Source organism: Pyrus communis, chromosome 10 (assembly GCF_963583255.1).
Source record: "Pyrus communis chromosome 10, drPyrComm1.1, whole genome shotgun sequence".
Lineage (NCBI taxonomy): Eukaryota > Viridiplantae > Streptophyta > Magnoliopsida > Rosales > Rosaceae > Pyrus > Pyrus communis.
In genome coordinates, this window is record NC_084812.1 from 21,233,764 (window position 1) to 21,254,140 (window position 20,377).

At 36.3% G+C, this 20,377-nt stretch overlaps 2 protein-coding genes across 2 annotated transcripts; one reads left to right on the forward strand and one right to left on the reverse strand.

The window, feature by feature from the left end:
- Positions 1-3,650: 3,650 nt before the first annotated feature.
- Positions 3,651-4,028, forward strand: LOC137747986 (uncharacterized). The gene has a single exon (XM_068488106.1). It carries the CDS (start codon positions 3,651-3,653, stop codon positions 4,026-4,028), a length of 378 nt encoding a protein of 125 aa, XP_068344207.1.
- A 6,814-nt stretch (positions 4,029-10,842) lies between these two features.
- Positions 10,843-19,676, reverse strand: LOC137748505 (pyruvate kinase 1, cytosolic-like). Its single transcript, XM_068488666.1, has 16 exons — positions 19,517-19,676; positions 18,902-18,998; positions 18,561-18,658; positions 18,163-18,318; positions 17,187-17,264; positions 16,417-16,548; positions 15,912-15,992; positions 15,552-15,623; positions 15,216-15,305; positions 14,615-14,759; positions 14,288-14,376; positions 12,883-12,978; positions 12,650-12,717; positions 12,264-12,363; positions 11,557-11,616; positions 10,843-11,169 (listed from the first exon to the last, which is right to left on the reverse strand). Exons 1-16 carry the CDS (start codon positions 19,583-19,585, stop codon positions 11,017-11,019), a joined length of 1,584 nt encoding a protein of 527 aa, XP_068344767.1. The 5' UTR covers positions 19,586-19,676; the 3' UTR covers positions 10,843-11,016.
- Between the last annotated feature and the right edge of the window lie 701 nt (positions 19,677-20,377).

The window sequence follows — 20,377 nt, forward strand, 5'->3', positions numbered from 1 at the left end:
GTACAATATACGATGAACGAATGTAATTTGAAAATTTTGGAAATCCTTACAAAAAGAATACGATGAGGATCCTCGCTCAATTTCCACATTCACATTTTCCTTTTTTTTTAAAAAAAAAAAGGAAGAACCCTATTTTTCTTTGCAATGTAATTGGGGTCAAAAAGGCCGTGAAACCTTCATAGTAATCTGTGTCAGTTGCATAAAACCTTGTGCACATTTTCAAAACTAAAAAAACCATTTTTAAATTTCAAACAATTAGCTCTTAACCATCCATGTAAAATAATTACTTTCCTTAAACAAAATAATTCTTACCCAAATTAGGGTAAGGAATCTAAAACTTTAATCCTTATACGGAAATTAATCCAAACTTAGAAAAGAGTCAAAAGTTGCTGGATATGCTCTCAAAGATGCATGTATGCTAATTAATTGTCAAATTAATTTACCTATTTCACCAAAAATAAAATTAATTTACATATCCTTTTTTCATATAAAAATAAAATTATTAAATAGCAAAATCCAAACCACTATGGGTGGACCCAGTGGTTGGGGAAGAATTTCAGGCATGTCCTGGGTTCGATTCCTGGTACTAGTGAATCGCACAATAGTGGTTAAGGCAAACTAAAATGTTGTTATAAGTCTTTCCGAACCCTGAAAAGTGGATTGCATTTTAAATTTAAAAAAAAATAAATAAATAAATAACAGTTGGAACGAACACCTTCTAATTTTTTCATATTAAACATAAAAAAGTATTTATAGTTTTAAAGTCACGAATTGTGTAAGAAAAATTTATAGTTTTTTTTTTTTTAGCGGAAAAAAGAAAGAAGAAAAATAGTTTTAGTAATTAAGTTTGCAAGTGGAGCAGAAAATTGAAAATTGGTACGGAGGAATTTAATTTATAGAAAAAGATAGAGCGAAGCGTACGTTTGTTATGATTTACTTCACCTACAAGGCAAGTAAAAGCTTCACCGACTTCAGTCAATGCAGCTGCACATAAATAGCAACCCTAATTGGGTTTTGGAAATTCCATGTTTTCAACAACAAATTTAAGCAATCAGATTTATTTTTTTATTTTTTTATTTTTTTATAAAAACACTTTCTTTTTCTTTCTTTGAATTTTTTTTGTTTTTATTTTTAGGCTTTATTTGGGCCTTGGCCTTGCCAAACCACTATGATGCCTTTTATTTTTTTTTAACAAACGATATTATTCGCATTAAAAGAAATGGAGGGGGTTTAGTCTCCCAATGAGTTAACAATAATGTGGTTCAAATTCGTCTTTGACGAGAATCGAACATAATACCTCTTGCTTACAAGTAAAGAAGGATATTATTAGACCGTTGTACTAAGTGTCTATTTTGTTATTATTTACAAAAAACAATTTCCTTTTTGGAAAGGTATTTTAGATTCTTGCTATACCCTTATGAAGAGTATATGTTCAACTATAGGAGATGACAACTATACTAATTTGGACAAGCGATTAGGTCATCTCCAACCGACCTGGCCAAAGGGTCATATGGCTCAAAATAGCTCATAATGACACAAAAACCGTCTCCAACCGAGGACTAGGCCAAAGGGCTTGTGGGACCCACCGGGCCAAAATACCCAAATCAGGCCAGCGGGCTGGCCATTTTCAACCTGCCCTCCAACATCAGAATGTCAAGCTTAACTGTGTGGTAGGTGCAACAATACCATGCTCTCTTTGTTATTGTGGCAAGTGGCACTTAGAATATGTCCGAAAATCTTATTTTAATACGGTAGTTTAATTTAATTAACTATATTAATTCAATTAAAATAATAAATTATTAAGGGGGTTATGTTTGGCCTATGGCCCTTTGGCGCCCTCAGTTGGAGATAGGTTTTTTTGTCAAATGGCTATGTTTAGCCTATGACCATTTGGCCCCCTTGGTTTGAGATGATATAAAATATGGTCTGACATTGTTCATTAAAATATAATTTCTTGAAGGGTTATAGGGCTAAACATTGCCCTTTGGCCCTCCTTCGGTTGGAGATGGCCTTAGCTTATTGTCTTTATGATTAGGATCTTCGTAATGTTGATTGGTCTCTCATAAATTCACGATGCAAATGGCAGATTGTTCTGATATTTAGGGCCTTGAGGGATCGAAAGCTCGAGAAGTCCAATATCCTTGTCGGATAAGATTAGAGGTGGCAAATTAATTTATTAGGTTTTTGATGGGTACCCCCATTAAGGGGTATTTAGTTTGATTTCACCTTAAACCATCATCATCACTACTAACCTCGCATACACATTGTGGTGATATTAACTTAAACAGATCTTAACGAGGATCCATTAACAACTTAATGGGTTGATTTGTCACATCTACATAAGACCATGCTTTGGTTGATAGGCTACAACTGCTTTGTCAAAAAGGTTTCTAAATTTGGAGGTGGAGGGAGATTAGAAGATCATTCTTAATGATGTTAACATTGCTATTTAGAGCAACTCCAACATTGGAGCCCTCCCCCAAGGGTATTCACTATTCAATCCACCTGGTGAATAATAACTGCCATTGATGAACAATAATCGCCTTTTGCATCTCCACCGTTACACTTCAATAGCCCTGGCAATAGGCAATAAAATATTAGTATTTTTTTTATTTATAAAATATTACAAAATAATTTTAATTGTAATTTTGGATAAGATTTTTAATTGTTCTCGTTGCGCCACGTGTCATTATCCGAAGTATTATTAAATAATACAAAATAATTTTATTTATAATTTCGGATAAGATTTTTAATCGTTCTCATTGCGCCACTTGTCATAAAATCCAAAAAGACAATTATTGGGGATGGATTTCCGATAAAATTTTTAATCGTACTTGTTGCGCCATGTGTTATTATCCGAAAATACAATTATTGGTGATGGATTTCTGATAAGATTATTAACCAATCACGTTGCGCCACGTGTCATAATCTATTTACAATCTTTGAGGATAGATTTCCATCAGATTTTTAACGAATAACGGCATGTCACGTGTCATTATCCGAAAATACAATTATTGGTAATGGATTTCTGATAAGATTAGTAACCAATCACGTCGTGCCGCATATCATAATCTGTTTACAATCTTTGAGGATAGATTTCCATCAGATTCTTAACGAATGACGGCATGCCACGTGGCATTATCTACAACCTAATCATTTCTGAATCCTCCATATAATCCACCATCCATCCTCACAAATCTCACACCAATTTTCTCAAGATCTTTATCATTATTCATAGTTTCTGATTCCTTCTTCACAAATTTGTATCATTATTCATAGTTTCTGCTTCTTTCTTACAATGTTTTCTTCTTCCTCAAGGATGATGTGGGAACTTGATCAGGAAGAGGAAGAATTGTTTAACCAATCAGAAGGAATGTTCAATCTCCAGGTGGCAAAAAATGAGAGGGAAGAGGATGAGGAGCGTAGAAGGAGAAATGACGAAGTAAGAATGGGGCAGAGCCTCACATTCCCGTCGAGTCATCCAAGTTGTGGCTCAGATCTGTAGGCCCAGCTGTTCCGAAAACCTTGATAGAAGCAGGCAACGACGAAGTATGGAACTCTTGGACGATTATTTTGTCCGTAATAGTGCATTCCCTGATACGTACTTTAGACGTCATTTTAGAATGGAACGACATTTGTTCAACAAAATCATGATTGCTGTTTGCAACCATGCTTCTTACTTTGTGCAAAATAAGGATGTTTTTGGTGTTATGGGTCTCCTTTCTCAACAAAAAATTACTACTGCCTTACGGATGCTTGCATATGGAGCATCTGCAGACCAAGTGGATGAGATAACGAGGATGGGGAAATCAACCATTCTTGAGTCCCTGATGAGGTTTTGCGGAGCAATCGAATCTATCTACACCGCAGAGTACCTCCGGAAACCTACAAACATGGACTTGGAACGACTTCTGAAGAAGGCCGAGATGCGTGGTTTTCCTGAGATGATTGGAAGCATTGATTGTATGCATTGGACGTGGAAAAACTGTCCAAGTGCATGGCAAGGCGCTTATGGGGATAGAAAATGAGCAAAAAGTATTATTTTGGAGGCGGTGACATCTTTTGATACATAGATTTGGCATGCCTTTTTCAGGGTTCTGGGAGCTCAAAATGACATCAACGTCCTTGCCCAATCCCCAGTGTTCAACGAAATGCACCAAAAGTCATGTATGAGGTCAACAGATGTATGCACGACGGGCCATATTACCTAGCTGACGGTATTTACCCAAGGTGGTCAACATTTGTCAAAACAGTGCCACGTCCGCGAAGTGCAAAGGAAAAACACTTTGCAAGCTGTCAAGAGGGGTGCAGGAAGGATGTAGAGCGTTGTTTCGGTATCCTCCAAGCTCGTTGGGCGATCATCAGGGGTGCTGCCAGATTGTTTGATGTAGCGTCGCTTCGATCCATCATGAGTACGATTATGAAGCCGTTGATGAATATGAGCCAGACACGATGAACAATTCAAGAACACGTATATATTGTGCTCATGACGTTACCGATGAGACTGTGCAACATGAGCCATTACAAAGGGATGAACGTTACAATGAAAGGCTCATTCAACGATATACTGCATTTCAAATGCTAGACATGCACAATGCCCCGCAAATTGACTTGATAGAGCACCAGTGGGCATTGAAACAAGCTGAAGATAATTAAGTTCATTTAGTGTGTTTTTTGAATTTTGTATGTTTATGTTATTTTATTTGGTGTGTTTTATTATTTGGTATGTTTGTGTAATTTTATTTGGTGTGTTTTATTATTTGGTATGTTTATGTAATTTTTTTAGTTCAACTTTAGTGAGTTTTTTATTATTCGGTATGCTTATGTAATTTTATTTGGTGTGTTTTTGTCATTTGAATAAATATTCTCTTAGTATAAATAACTTACCAAATTCATTTGAATAAATATTCAATAAATTGGAAACAACATAAAGTACTATATTCAATAAATAATAAATTACAACCCAAAGTGATTGGAAAATTATGGGTTCCGATTACAAAAACTACTCTATTCATCATCACTTAACCAATTTGTGGTGCTAGGATGATCTTCTCTTGTGGTGCTAGGACCATCTTGGCTTGCTCTTGCTTCTCTTGCACGCCTCATTCGCACCACGTCCGCTTTCTCTGACTTCCAAAAAAAATTTAGAATTTAGAGACTTCCCTTCTAAAGGCGTGTTCATAATCTCACGATCTCGTTGAGCCCGTCTTTCTTCTCTAACATGTTCCCCTTCTTGCCTAAGTAGCTCTCTTTCTCTCTCATTAGCCTGAAATTCTCTCTCAATAGTTGCAGCTTTTGCGTCCTCTCTAGCCTTATCAGCCTCATATTTCGCCATTTCCCTCGCCAAAGTCAATTCACCTTGGCGAGTAAGTTCTTCCATGAACTTTGCATAATCATTCTTGGAAGCACTCCTTTTTCTCTTTGAAGCCTTCTTACCTTGAGGCCTAATTGGATAACGGGTCGAACCCGACGCTTGTTCACGGAGGGGTGTTTCGAGCACTTCTTCTACATCATCTTCATGAACATGCAAGACATGATCGGGTGTAAAGTGTAGAGGGGTGTTGTTCATGAAAACTTCTGGACCGACAAACACAACTCTAAATTTAGGACAATCTTTGACAATATTCCAACATTCCCACCGGTTGAATGATTTAATTTTGCTTTTGGTTTTGGCACTGTACCAAGCTTGTGCTTGAAGTTCCTACACAATGCAGGAGAAGAAATAATTATAATGAAAATAGGTAACAAATAAATAATATAAACAAATAATTATAATGTAAGTAGGTAACAAATAAATAATACAAACAAATAATTATAATGTAAATTTGGGTAGAGTACAAACAAATAAATAATTTATTGTTACCTGATCCGAGTAATTTTCCCCACTTCAAATATTACTACTAGCTTGTGCCAATGCGTCTTTCCATGTACTAAACTATTGGCTAAGTAATTTCCAACAACTGGACATCGATTATTTGGTTCTTTTCCCACCAATTTTCTCAAGATAATTGGTATGAATAAGACTCCACATTTCTCGCAACTGCATCTCATTACCCGTAAGCAAACTATGAGTAACTTCAACCCAGCTAGTACACAACACAACATCTTCAAGAAGCGACCAATTCATACCTGCATCAGTATTCATTTTGTTGAAAAAAAATAGATTGAAACTTTGACAGAAAGAAAGGAATGTGATTGAAAGTAGTTGAGAAAATATGAAATTGTGGTGTAAGGTAGATGATAATGAGAAGGTATTTATAGAAAAGTAAAAACAATTTTTTTTTAATTTTTTACAATTTTTTTACAATTTTTTACAATTTTTTTTAAAATTTTTTTTTAACTAATTATTCTCTGCCATTGGATATAAAAAAATTTGAATTCCAACAATCCATATTGTGCCACGTGTCACAACAGTAACTTTTCTTAATTTTAAAACTATTTTTTCTTTTATTTATTTATTTATAAAGCATATTAATATCGACCGTTGATTTCAGATCGAATGGTGGATATTAAATAAGACTTTTTTTATTTTTTTTACAGTTGAGATCGAACGGTTCAAGTTAAAGAGTCGTTGAGATTGAACAGACCGTGGGAAGCCACTTCCCACGTGGCTTCCCAACGGTAACTTTTGAATCTGAAAAGGGAGCTGATTTTTCTGAAACTGTGTCGGCGACGTGCCGCCACGCGCGAGTGGGGTGCACGCGCCTAACAAAATAAAAATAAAAAAAGGCCTTACGCCAGGCTGATGTCAGCTCTGGCGTCACATCCACTCGGGCTCTTGGGCTGGCAATTCTTCACAGGCCCGGAGCTTGGGCCTCCACCTCCACTCGAGCTCCTTCATGCTGGAGCCGGTCCACAGGGCCTCGGGCCCCTTTTCTCTGGCCTGTCCCTCGAGCATCCACCTACGGTGGAGTTGCTCTTACAATCCTTAGCATTGTCACACCTTGGTGGACAATATTCAAGAGCTTGCTTGCATATTTAGAATATTTTTTTTTGTCATATATATCGGGAAGCCAACTTTGTAGAGAATGAGTTGGCAGGTGTGAGAGTGAGACACTTTTCTTTTAGTAAGCTTAAGTATTTGCCTACACAATGAACATATTTTTGTAGAAAATGAGAAGGAGAGAGGGAGAGAGGGAGTGTGTGGGGGGGAGTGGGAGGTTTTTGTTTTTTTTTTTTTTTAATATTGGAGGAATTTTAACCTCACCTATAGGTGAGGCTTCAATAAAAAACAGTAAAATTTGGACCTGTGAAATTACATTATTGCCCATCATTTTTTTGTCTTTTTGTGTGATAGAAGACTAAGTAGTCTTTTCACCCTCTTTTGGTTGAAAAAGAGGATTTCATTAATTAATAGAGATTTGAATGCATACCCTTTCTAATGAGGTTGGCGACCAAAGAGGATTCTCTTTGTAATTTTTGTTTTTCTTTTTTTTTTTTTTAAAAAAACTACAAAATAAAAATTGACAATTTGACATAAATGATAAATTCATAAATTTCAATTGTTGAATTGATCAAAATTTAAAGTTAATGAAAAATTGATCATATATGGACAACACATCAACCAAATAATGAAACCTGACCATTTCAGTAGTTGTGATAGTATGCATTTTTCTTTGTGCTTGTAATTTCGTTTTTCACATAAAAAGATTTTTTTTTTTTTTTAACAAACAATATTATCTGGATGAGCTTAGCCTCATAATAGACTAGTAATAATGCGATTCAAATTCATCTACATAAAAAGATTATAAATACATCATTTGGTGCTAACTTTTTTTAAAATTTTTTGTTCTTTGTTTTCGGGTATAGAAGTGAGGGGGTTTGGATTTGTCAATGTGTACATTGTGTGGGGTTTGCCCCAAACGCAAGTCATCTGTCACCATAATTGAAGGAATTAATATTTGACTTTATCTCTGCTTTTGTTTCGCTGTTTGCAGCTGTGTGTCTTCGGGGCGCTTATTGTTTTGCTATTTCCGCTTCCAGAGCCCTAATCTTTGGAAAAAAAATTCTGAGGATCCTAAAGATCCTGTAATTTTAATCGTTTATCGTATATTATACGGTCAATTTTCGTTAGGTAATATTTCGATTTAATTTTAAATTTTAAAATGATTTCTAACCGCATGATGAACGGTCACGATCACGAAATCTCTAGGATTTCTAAGAAAATGATCCAACGAGGATCATTTTCCATAATCTTTTTGTCTTTAATTTTTTTTTTTTTTTTTAAGAAAAACTAATGAAAAGTGTTTGAAAATTTTTAATTTTAACAATAAAGACAATATAAAAGATAAAATGAATAGTACAAGATTAACTTTTTAATATTAAAATATAATTTTTAATTTTAAAATATAATTTTTCGTTAAAATAAAAAGTATTAAAAGATTTTTATTAAAGTTTTTTTAATTTATGTATTGGAAAGTAATCTTTGTCAGTGAGTCAGTCAACGACTTTGACATGTGAAGATAAAAGCTCATTGTCTTTTTTTATTTATTTTTTCGAAAAAAGCTCATTGTCTTTGGACTTTGTTAAAAGACAACGTCGTGGGCCCCACCCTCAACTTCATCTGGTCCACATGCTGGCAAGCGTTGGCCGACGTGAACTAAAATCTAACACGCCTTCCGTTTTAGGAAAGGGATGCTTTGTGGACCCCTTCCACTGAGCCTCTTGCACTCCAAACATATAAAAATAGGGTAAATTACATTTTACCCCATCAAGTTTGGAATTGATTTCAATTCCTTACAACATCTTTAAAATATTTCACTTTCATACCTCAAGTACTATTTTATTTCAATATAATACATCGGTTACATTTTCCATCTATTGGTATGTTAAGAGCTGACATGACTGCCACATTTGTGCCACGTGCCTAAACACTTAATAAAATATTAAAATATTAAAATAATTATTTAAAGAAAAGTTTAAAAAAAAAAAAAAAAAAAACCCAGATCTCCTTCCCAGAATCCCCACCCGTGCCCACCCTCCCACCCCGCATCACCCACCCCTTCCCCCATCCCCCATCACCCGCAACCATTTCCCTCCCCACTGCGCCTCCAAAAACATTCCCCGTCCAAACCACCATCGCCCCCTCCCCCGCACGGCTGCCGTGTGGTTTTCTACCATCTTTCCCCACCCTAAATCCAAATTTCTAAAGCCCAACAAGCAAAACCCTTTTGCCTTGGCTTTGGCAGCTGCTGTATCTTCCTTCACTTTTTCTTTTTGCAGGCGCAGAGGCATATATGGACTCCTCAAACCTTTCTGTCCATCCTTCCCCGAAAGCAAATGGGAGGACGGCGACGGTGTATGATGTCGAGTCCCTGCATTCTTCCTCCCGTTAGGCACAAACCCACCATCCTCCGCCACAAAACCTAGAAGAGGCAGAGAGAATTGATTAAAAAAAAAAAAAACCAGAAGACGAAGAGAGAGAAGATTAAAATTTGAAGTGGGTTTTTGGTTTTTGAAATTGTAAGGTTCTACAATTCCTTGAAACTATTGGATTCTGGGGTGGGTTAGGAGAGGCTTTGGTTTTGGATTAAGATAAAATTGATGGGCGGGTGGCTGCATCTGTTCGAGTGGTGAGGTGGGGGTGGCTCTTGTCTTTTGGGTTGATGAAATGAATAATGGCAGTGGCTTGGGTAAGAGAGAGAGAGAGGTGGTGTGGTGAAAAATGGCGGATTGGGGAGCTTGGGAGTGGATAATCGGGATGAGATTCTCGTAGTGGTTGAAGGTCGAGAACTGGGGATTTTGGGGGGTTTGGGGTTCGAGAGAGAGAGTGGGGAAGACGAACTGGGTTTCGGTTTTTTTTTTTTTTTTTTTTTTTTTTGCTTTTTTTAATTAATTATTTGAATTTTTTTATTAAGTGTTTAGCCACGTGGCATAAATGTGGCAGTCGCGTCAGCATAAATATGGACCTTTTATTTGTCACGTCATCACTTAACAATTTATTTAACAGATTTTCTAACAGATTATGAAATTGAAATAAAATAGTACTTGAGGTATGAAAGTGAAATGTTTTAAAGATGTTGTAAGGAATTAAAATCGACTCCAAACCTGATGAGGTAAAATGTAATTTACCCATAAAAATATAACATAAAATATAGTTGAAATGGGTACGCAATAACATTTTGGAGTATACCATTCTTTGCCTTTCATGATCATTCATTAAAACCGTTAAAACCGCATCAATTTATTCTTCATTCATGATAAATGATGTACTATAGTTTGGCCACTACTTAGCCCATAAAGTATGTAAAAGAAGAGATAAACTCTTGTCATATAAAAGGGATCCTTCACCCTTACTTTAGAGAGAGTCAACCGTGCCACTTTACTCTTTCAAAGGCAACAAACCTCTTGTACAATATAACCTACATTTACATAGTGAAAACATAAACTACACCATCCAACATAGATGTAATGCCAACTCGGGCTGAACCACAATACATCCTTGTATTCTTATGTTTGTGTGATTTACAATCGAATCAAAATTAGTCCAAGATTAACCAAATTTTGTGCATGAACAATATCAAATCTAAGGGTACATGAACATACATTCCTTGGTCACCAAATGACCAAAACATTTCCATGATGTGAAAATTAAATTATATTATCTGATAATTTTAGTCAAATTTTAAATTCATAAAAAAGAGAAAGTAGGTTAAATTTTAACCGGTGGTGCTATTCATACATTAATTTTTACATCTCACATACCCCTATTAATTTCTGTCATTTAAACTTCATTTTATTCGATCCGACAGCCAAAATTTGAGAAAAGTGTGTGAGAGATAAAAAGAAGTGTGTGAATAAGTTGTTACGACCAACAAAATTAAGACAGAGAGGAGCAAAAACTTACAATAAGGGAAATTATTCCCTTATTAAAAAGTTTAAGGTAATTTAACTACAAAGTTAGAAACTCAATCAAGGGTTTATTACGAGTACCACGTATCTTTTGCTTATTTTCGGGAAAGAGGGCGTGGTATAGGCCATGGAGAACTTACAAGTAAAATAAGTTGGCAAATTTTATCAATCTTCAAGCTCGATGATCTTGATCACAGAAGCATCGCCAACTTTCTGGCAAATTACGACACGATCATGTGATTTTACGACACCAGCGACCCTGCCATGATCCAAAGCAATTTTAAGAATCGACTCATTTGTTGCACCCGTAGTTTCAGCCTGCAGGGGAGAAAGGGCAGGGAAGAAAAAGAAACGTCTCAGTCTCAGCCTGATCCGATGGGTAGTGAAGCATGCAAAAGAACATGCATCATGAGATGAACTGAAGTTAATCAACAACTATAACGGACTCATGTCCCTAAAAGCAGGCTAAGCAGCCTCCCCTCCTCTTTTCAAACCATTTTCAGAGAGAAAAAAAGGCATAAGATGATAATAAGAAGTTCAGGGTGAACGAGAAACCCAAATCAATCAGTTTTAACGAAAGGAAAGATCTGGGAAACCATGTGATGATTATATGCATTAAGCATTGCTTTCTCCTATATATGCAATCAACAGGATACATCTTACGTACGTAGGACAAAATCAGAAATGACACAGAATAATACTTACTGGATGTCGAGGATCTGCTAGCGTGGGAAAAAGGCCTCTTACAATGAGTGATTGCCTTGCCTGCCAAATATTCATCATAAGAAAAAGATGGATATTGTGTGCATCAAATTCAGTTGGAGAATGTAAATCACAAAGAAACAAAAATAAGTCAAATAATACGATTTTCTGCTAATCATTTTTCTCAATTTTAAATCTTCAGTTGGTAAGAGATACATGTTAAAAGTTATAACATCCAACCCAAAACCAATTGGCACTCGGCATAGACTGTAGAGGCTCAAGATATCACAATGTGTGTTTGCGCGCGCGTGTGTGTTTTGTCATCAAGGCACAGAATTCCCGATGTGGGATTTCTATGAAATGAATGGAGTCAAACATGTGGATCAGTTAATATTTGGTAACGTGGAGCACGTATAGCCATTGGGCCTGACATGCAGATGAATTATATGCTCTGATACCATCATAAAATAGAGCATCCAACTCAAAACCCAGTGGCAACAGGTGGGGAGGCTGAAGATATAATCTACCGCCATGCATGCTTAAGTGGAGGGACAAAGGGAGAAAGAAAACATTAAACAAAGTAACTACTCCAGGATTATGTCCCGACTGGATAAAACATTAGTGGACGCATTCTATAGCATCTAGCAGAAACTTGAAAAAATAAACTTGGTAGTGCATAAAAACCAAAGGTAATCAGGTGAGCAACAAACCTCAAATGCACCAGAAAATCTCCATCGGAGTTGATTAGTCTGGACCCGAGGAATGACAACAGAAAGGACAGGCATTGTTGGTCTGTACTTTGCAATCAGCCTACACTAATTCCCAAGTATCAAAACCGGTATATGCACAAGAGTGAACATGACATTTACAAAAGATTTGTATCTAACATCGTAAACTATCAAAGAAAAGCTTCTATTATTTATGTTTCACAATTAAAGTACATCTAACTGAACTTCAATCAGGAAACTAAAATTTTACACGAAACTGAATCCCATTAGCCTTACCCACTTCCTAATGAAATGGTAATCAAACGGGCCCTAAGAATTTGAGTTTATATATACATATGAGGGTAGAAGAAGAGATAAGAGAAATTCACCTTGCTGCTCTTCCAGATGAAGTGAAGCAAATAATGAGAGAGGCCTTCACCTTGATGGCTGCACGTACCTAGAAGAAGATAATTTTTTTTAATAATTTTTTTCCTTTTGTAGCGAAATAAATTTTATCCGTCGTACATGCTTCTGTTATCAACATCTCTTCCGGGAACAGGCAAATGGTACAATAAAAAGAAAGAGAGGAAAAAAAATGGAAAACACCAATGCAGAAAACTACCGCAGAGGAAGCAATAGATTCCAAGTGAGTCATTGGTTCTCCAACATATTTGACAGTCCTCTTAAAATACAAATCTTGATTGAAAACTTTCTCCGCCTGCAGACAGTAATTTGATAAAAGAAATAAGTGAACTCAGAACTTTGTCTTGTCATTGTACTTTAATTTATAAGAATTTTTAATAAACCATCATGCGAAACACGTATTTCTACACTCTACAGCCACTTCGAATGGTTGAAGATCAAATGAGAGGGAGACTACAGAATAGCCATGACCATTTTTAACTTACCAATATTAATTCCACCAAAAAATGTCGATGCAGAATCTTATGTCCTGTTTTATTTCATATTCTTCTTTTGTTTCTTTCCTGTTGCTATTCGGGTTGTGATTACATTCCTATTTGCAGTAGGGCTAGGTTATTACAAACTCGAACGATCGATTAAACAAATCTTTTCCCAAAGCAATCTTCTTCTAAATTCTCCTCGATATATCTCTTTTTCTATCTTCTAAATATAAATTCTGGTATTGGTTTTACATCAAATGTACTCCTAGGCATTAGGAGTTGGTAGCATCTATGCTAGAAATCATCAAATTCTAGATCAGAAACGATAAAACCAGAGAACATAAACAATGCTCAGTGTGCTAATATAAGTCAGTTATGAATCACAGCTTCAGAGAACCACGAAAACAAAGCTGATAGAGAGGAGACTGAAAAAATTAAAAATAAAGCAATGACCCAATATAAGAAGAATGGGAGTTTCTTAAATGTACAACAACCTATGGCAGACTCACCCTCAGAAAGGAGAAAACTAATAGGATGAAAAAACCATGCTACTTCAACACTAGTTTTGAAACTGCACTTCTGTAAAAGCCTCTACTGTTGTAGGACAATCATAAGAGAAATGAAGAAAAGAAATATATGGGCTCACTCCAGCCTTTGGCATTGCACCAAAGGTGTATTGGAATCACTCCAATAGAGGAATTATAAAACTTTCGGCACCACAAGAAGGAGATTGCGAGAACTTCTTTAACTGTAAACTTTCAAAGCTCATAAATTAACTCATCCACAGAACCATCGGCACATGAATCATTGAAAAGACTCAAATTAAAACACTATATATTCATGATGCCCAATGCATTCATCATGTGATATGAGATTCCAAATCAAGGATCCTAAAATACATGTGCAAAATGCATTTATTGCATAATTGGAATAAATAATCTGAATCATGTGGTTCTTAGTAATTGAATGGGCTTATTTATTATATTTGAATTTGGTACCGCCATCATCCCAAAAACACAGGGATGCTACAACTGGAAGATTTCTTTCTTTTTCAGGGGGAGAGAGAGAGAGAGAGAGAGAGAGAGAGAGAGAGAGAGCTTTCCTACAGTACAGAAATGGAATTACCTCAGAGCAAATCTTTCCAACAATGGAGATCGTCTCAACAGGGTACAAACCGCGCAGGGTTTCTGCACCTAGAACAATTGCATCAGTTCCTGCACAAACACAAATGAAAAGTGGGTAAATAAGTGCACATGTTGTACTTGTACATCCTATGATAACATTAACTTATTTAATAAAGCTCAAGCAACAGGAGTATTGCAATACTAATGATATTTACTAACACTAGCAGAGCAAATATTTAAGTGATGACATGAAAGAATAAATGAGATGGTGGAACCCTCCAAAAGTAACATAAAGGAGCATATTTCACGTCAAAAGACAGCAATTTACCATCCAGTACAGCGTTGGCAACATCAGTTGCTTCAGCACGAGTAGGTCTTAGGTTGTCGGTCATACTGTCCACAACCCGAGTCACCACTGCTGGCTTTCCAGCCATGTTGCACTTGTAAACAGCAGCCTTTTGAAATAAAAATACCTAAGATCAAAGTAGAGTGTATTACCAGAATATTCAAGCATCATTATAGAAAATATCCTCCAACTAAAAGTACAAAGATACACATCCATCGAAGAATGGAAACACACACTCGCTAAAAGAATATGTGGTTCCCAATCCTAAGTACTGTAAGTACCCCCCAGCTTTCTGGTCACCATCAGAGGAAATAGACATTTGATAAGTAACTATTTAATTCTTCCTCCAGAATACTAGTCCACATATACTGGAATGCAAATACAATATGCCACATACAAGACATGGTTCTCAGGTAAGTCCTACAAGTACGGTATATCATGTAGACTGTTTGACAATGACTTTCTCATTACTTGTGCAGCCCTGTGCAGTTTATGTAAAGACATAAAGGAACATGACTACTAAAGTGTTCATAATATTAACAACTACCATAAGATTACTTAGTTCTCAGATGTGAAACATTACCTTCTCTGGTGGGAGATCTATGCCCAGATTTCCACGAGAGAGGATAATACCATCAGCTTCTTGCAAGATTTCATCAAAATGGTGTAATCCCTGCGAAAATAGAGAACACAAACTACTTCACATCCGAGCACAAGTATGATATTTGGAAATCTGGTCAGTCACACACACGATCATTTTCCGCCAAGCATATTCCTTACCACCATTACGGCCTAAATACTGAGGGCTTTCCACAAATGTGGAACCCATGTGTCAAGTTCGTAACCATATCCATAACCCAAACCTGACGGTGACAATATTAGTAACTTTGTTTTTGCACTCCTTTTCAAAGAAACTCACCTCAACATTTTCAATTTTTGCAAAAATCTGAGTTTGCTTGAGGTCACCTAACTTTGAAAGAAACTCACGGGCCTGCATAATAGCAAGAACAGCTTATGTTAAAATCGAATAATAATACTTCCTTGAAAAGAAAAGAATAATAATACTTCCTTGAAAAGAAAAGAATAATAATGAAAGGGTACTTAGTTTCTCCTTATATTATCAAAAGTAGAAGGAAACATAAATTACGCAGAGACTTAAGCCCTAAATACGAGTTAACCACATCATAAACTAAGGATGAACAGGGAGAAACAAATTTCCTTTATATCTTATTACACAAGACCATAACAGACAGGAAATCCTGCCATGAAGAATCCTTACATGGCGAACATCTTGAGCATGACGCGTATATGATAATGATAGGAAGTCGATGTTGTTACGAACACCCCAAGTGCTTATGACCTGAAAAATTAATAAAATGTTAAAACACATTAACTAAGCATAAGAATAAATCTCCTTTTATAGAAAGTAAAACGACTTTTTTTGTATATAGTTTTGTCAAAGTGATTTTAATGAATTAAAAGTTACCTCATCAACCTAGAAGCAATGTAATTTACAACCTATAGAGAACAAACTGATCTTATCCCAAAGAAGAAGAAGAAGAAACTGATTGTTTCTTACCAACCAAACAATCCACAAACCCATCTAATAAACGGGTCCATAATTTCCTTCTGAATTTCAATGTTAAAATTAATGATAGCGTGAAAATTTGAAATCCACAAGTTAGTGAATCCATGCAGACAAGAAGCAGACAATTCAATTTTGAGGCTTGTAGGTGGATCTAATTATGTTAGCATCTAGTACTGTGATTTCAACAGAAACTAACCTCCTTATCTTTATCGGTAAGTGTAGGCAAATCAATATGAATCTGAGAGACATGCAAAGTATACAACGGCCCTGCCAAGGTAGCAGAATTCTTTATGAGACAAACCACATCTTCACCATTCACCTCGGTGACCTGCATTGTGAAAGCAAAACGTTACAATAACATGCAAATCATTTCTTTTTCCTGAGAATATTATGTAAAAAGAACGCAGAGGGTATCTTCAAGAGACATCTGCCAACCGAACGGATGGAGGCTCATAGCAAATCCAATGGAAGCAATAGACAAAAGATAAGGCCCACGGGACCACACTGCAGGTAGCAAATATAGAGTTCCCAGAGGTTTTATATACATTAGAATTTCAGAACCCAGGTCAGTCATCAAATTGATAACTTCTGATGATCCCCTATAAATATCATATATGTAAACAGTCGTGGGCCTTGAGAGACTACAGGTTCCGCTGCCAAAGATTCTATCAAGTTTATAGCATTCATTTTTAGCTTTATTCTGCTACCAAAGCTTCACCTAATTACAAATGTATGTCTAACTTGTACTATAAATTTAAAAAAAATTTAAAGTTGAATATCAGCATTCCGTATCTCTCAGAATATCTGGTCCCTCTCTTCCTTATATAAACAGGATTTCATAGGAACAGGTAGAAAAGCAATGAATAAAGTGGCTACTTGTTTTAACTTCTAAATATGTGACAAGGAATGCATATCTAACTAGGCAAGGAGTTGAATTACTGAAACTCATCTCTGATATTTCCTTACCTCCAGCCACACAGAAGTAGTTTCACTTCCCGTAAAGAGGTATTGACCAATAAAAATTGTATCTCCCTTCTTCACCGCCTGCAAAGACCAAATTTAACTCAAACTCATTGCAGCAATGCCAATGTAATGTGAGACATGTTGTAAGATAAATATAAAGAACCGAACATAGTTCTACAAGCTTCCAAAAATCAGGATCAGGAAGTCAAAATCAATCTATATGAATTGGTTCCTCCAAGAAATCATTCCTGAAACTAGAAGATGAATTGGTTCCTCCAAACTCTTGTGACATGATATGGTATGGATGGCCCAAACTTTATTTGTCTCTCTGTGTACAATAATTCTATACCAGAAGTAAAGCATCTAAAATACAGCAAAAATTCATGACTGAAAGAAACAAAAGAATCAACACCAACCGAATTCTCTCTCTGTCTCTCTCAATAATTCCATAGAATCCATACCAGAACTAAAGCATCTAAAATACAGCAAAATTTCATGAACTAAAAGAAACAAAAGAGTCAGCACAAAGTCCCATATGTTTGAAACGGTTTAGTCAATTCATTTTCGTCAAATACATAGATGCACAGTGTTTTGATAAACATAGAAATCATCGTTATAATCACAAATGGCTAAGTTATTCCCTATTTGATTATTTTGCCGAATAATTATACTTAGAATGTGATGCTTGTGTGTGGGTGGGAGTGGGGCTTGGTTCAACTGAAAAACATGGATGCTCATTGGAAAAACAAACAATGCGTCATAAGCCCTGTCCCTCACTGATGTCAGAATAATAAGTCAGTCTCTTTCATGGATAGCTCAGTTTGGTAAGCGCAAAAACAGTTACATAGTCCATATTCACCCAAAGAAATAGATTGGCACAGCAAAGTTCATCGCTGTAGATCCAATAGAACCGAGGATTCTAATATAGCAAGATATATGTCTTTCATAGAGATAAGCCAGAAAATATTCAGAATGATACCTTTGCCAGGCCACTAAAATTTATGGGTAGTAGAATTGAGGTGGCCTCTTTGTCTTGATCAGGTGTCAAGACAACCAGGGTATCTTCCTGGAGAGATATGGGATGCTCACTTTTATTCACTACCTGCAACTCTGGACCCACTGTGTCTAGCATTACCTGGAAAAACAGATAAATACACCAACTTGTAAGCATACATATCCAAAGGTTCACATGAAGGTAACTCAGAAAGTAAGTAAATCGAAATGAAGGCTTTGCAAGTTAAGGTGATTTAGTGAAAGGAACACAACAAATTAAATAATGCAGATACAAAAACACAGTTAAAAGTTCAATTTTAGGATCATTATACAGTTAGATAATTTAGAGATGAAATGCAGAGGTCATAAGAATGGAAAGCTTACTGCACAAAGTTTATTAGTACTCTTGATTGCAACCTTCAGGTTTCCCAACGTCTCTTGGTGAAACTCAGCATCGCCCCATGAAAAATCAAAACGTGCCACTATGTATACAGAAGGAAATTATACACTCCAATTAGTAAAATCAATGGTGTATAAAATTTAAAAAAAAAAAGGAATTCAAATTGGAACGTATAAAAAAAACCGCCGAAAAGGAGTTTGTCTCAACGGATCGTAATTGGAAGATGCTAAAGTATTATAGATAGGGAGCTAGCAAAAACAAGAAGCTGGCAACTCATAATCAGACAGACGAATCATGAAAATCAAACACAGCAGGTGGATAATACCAGACATTCCTGCCTTCAAGCAACCAGAGATTGTCTCAACGGATCGTGAATTTGGACCAAGTGTTCCCACAATCCTTGTCATTGCAGGAAAGAAGGTCTGCAAGTTTAGCATTAATCAAAGGAAGTCGCGCATTCAAAGTCCTTCACATCAACACGGCCACAAATTCACCAAATAACCCATAGAAATTCAGAGAAAATATCCTGGTTGGTTGGAAGTAAAGATATCTCTAATAAGAAATATCACCATCCAGATTCTCACATTTTCTCGGCAAACAAACACATCACAAAAATTAAAATCCAAGAAGGAATGCAGATTCCAGCTACAACCCGCAAACACAGAGAGTTGAACTTAGTTTTAAGTAACAGCCAAACAGGTAATGCTGCAGAAATCCAGGCATTGTTTATTTTCTTTTCAATCCCTTCATTTTCTCGGGAAACAAGCACAATGCAACTTCGTCACTTGCTGAAGAAACAAAAGCAAGCCTCTCCCTCTCCCTCTCTCTCTCTCTCTCTCTCTCTCTCTCTCTCTCTCTCTCTCAATCAGTAACTGAAAATTAACTAACTAACAGCGACTTCAAACAGAAGCGAGAGATTAGAGTAATTGGAAAAACTTACAGAATTGGAAGGCTCGAGAATCGAAGCCATCCTGATTGGCTCTTCCGGAAACAAGTGACTCGAATGCATTTTCGCTGCCGACGAAGAAGAAGACGACGACGACGAGCAACAGCGTCTGCGACTGCAACTGCAAATGCTTTTTTGTGGTGTTTGAGTTGAGAACGCGAGATTTGTTTAGTGGTGTTTCCTACTCTACTTGCTAGTTTATGAGCGAGCATGTGGTTGGTTGGTGATATCGGCAGTTAGACACGTGCACAGTGCGTTAGGGGAAAGATCCCAGGGTTCATGTGTGGACCATGTGGTCCATTCCTCAATATGCTTGTACACTACAATGTCTTTGCCGGACTTCTATCCATGTTTATGTCGTGTTAGTTGTGAGCCAACCAATTAGCGGAGTAGGAAACTCCCAATCATGATTCATCATAATCTACCGTTATGGATCACGGTGTTCGTTGAAATGAAAGGCGGTTATGAACTACATGCTTTCTATTGAGATTGAATTAAGTGTGAGATTACAAGTTTATTTATTTTATTTTATTTTCTTTGTAGAATTGTTGCAGTGCTATTAGATTAGGAATGTAATTGTGTAAATTCTAGTGTATCTAGGGATATCTTGGAATATTCTTTAGGGTTAGATATTATCCTATTAGAGTAGTAATATTATTAGGGTAAGGATTTAACCTTCCCTACTATTATAAACAAAGGCACAATGCCGCACCCGCTCTTTCTTTTTAGCCTTCATAATTGTTCAGTGAATTATGCCTACAACACATTATCAGCATGCTCTTGACACTGCGCTAAAGAGATTTTGATCTTCAATCAGGGGAGTATTACATTTTAATCATTCTTTTTATGATTAAT

Excerpts from the sequence above, each read along its gene's own strand:
- LOC137747986 (XM_068488106.1), top strand. The coding sequence starts at position 3,651 with ATGATTGCTGTTTGCAACCATGCTTCTTACTTTGTGCAAAATAAGGAT.
- LOC137748505 (XM_068488666.1), bottom strand. The coding sequence starts at position 19,585 with ATGCATTCGAGTCACTTGTTTCCGGAAGAGCCAATCAGGATGGCTTCG. Across the intron at positions 15,993-16,416 it reads TTACCGATAAAGATAAGGAG|GTCATAAGCACTTGGGGTGT; the intron begins GTTAGTTTCTGT and ends TTAATTTTTCAG. Across the intron at positions 12,979-14,287 it reads TTGGAAAGATTTGCTCTGAG|GCGGAGAAAGTTTTCAATCA; the intron begins GTAATTCCATTT and ends TACTGTCTGCAG.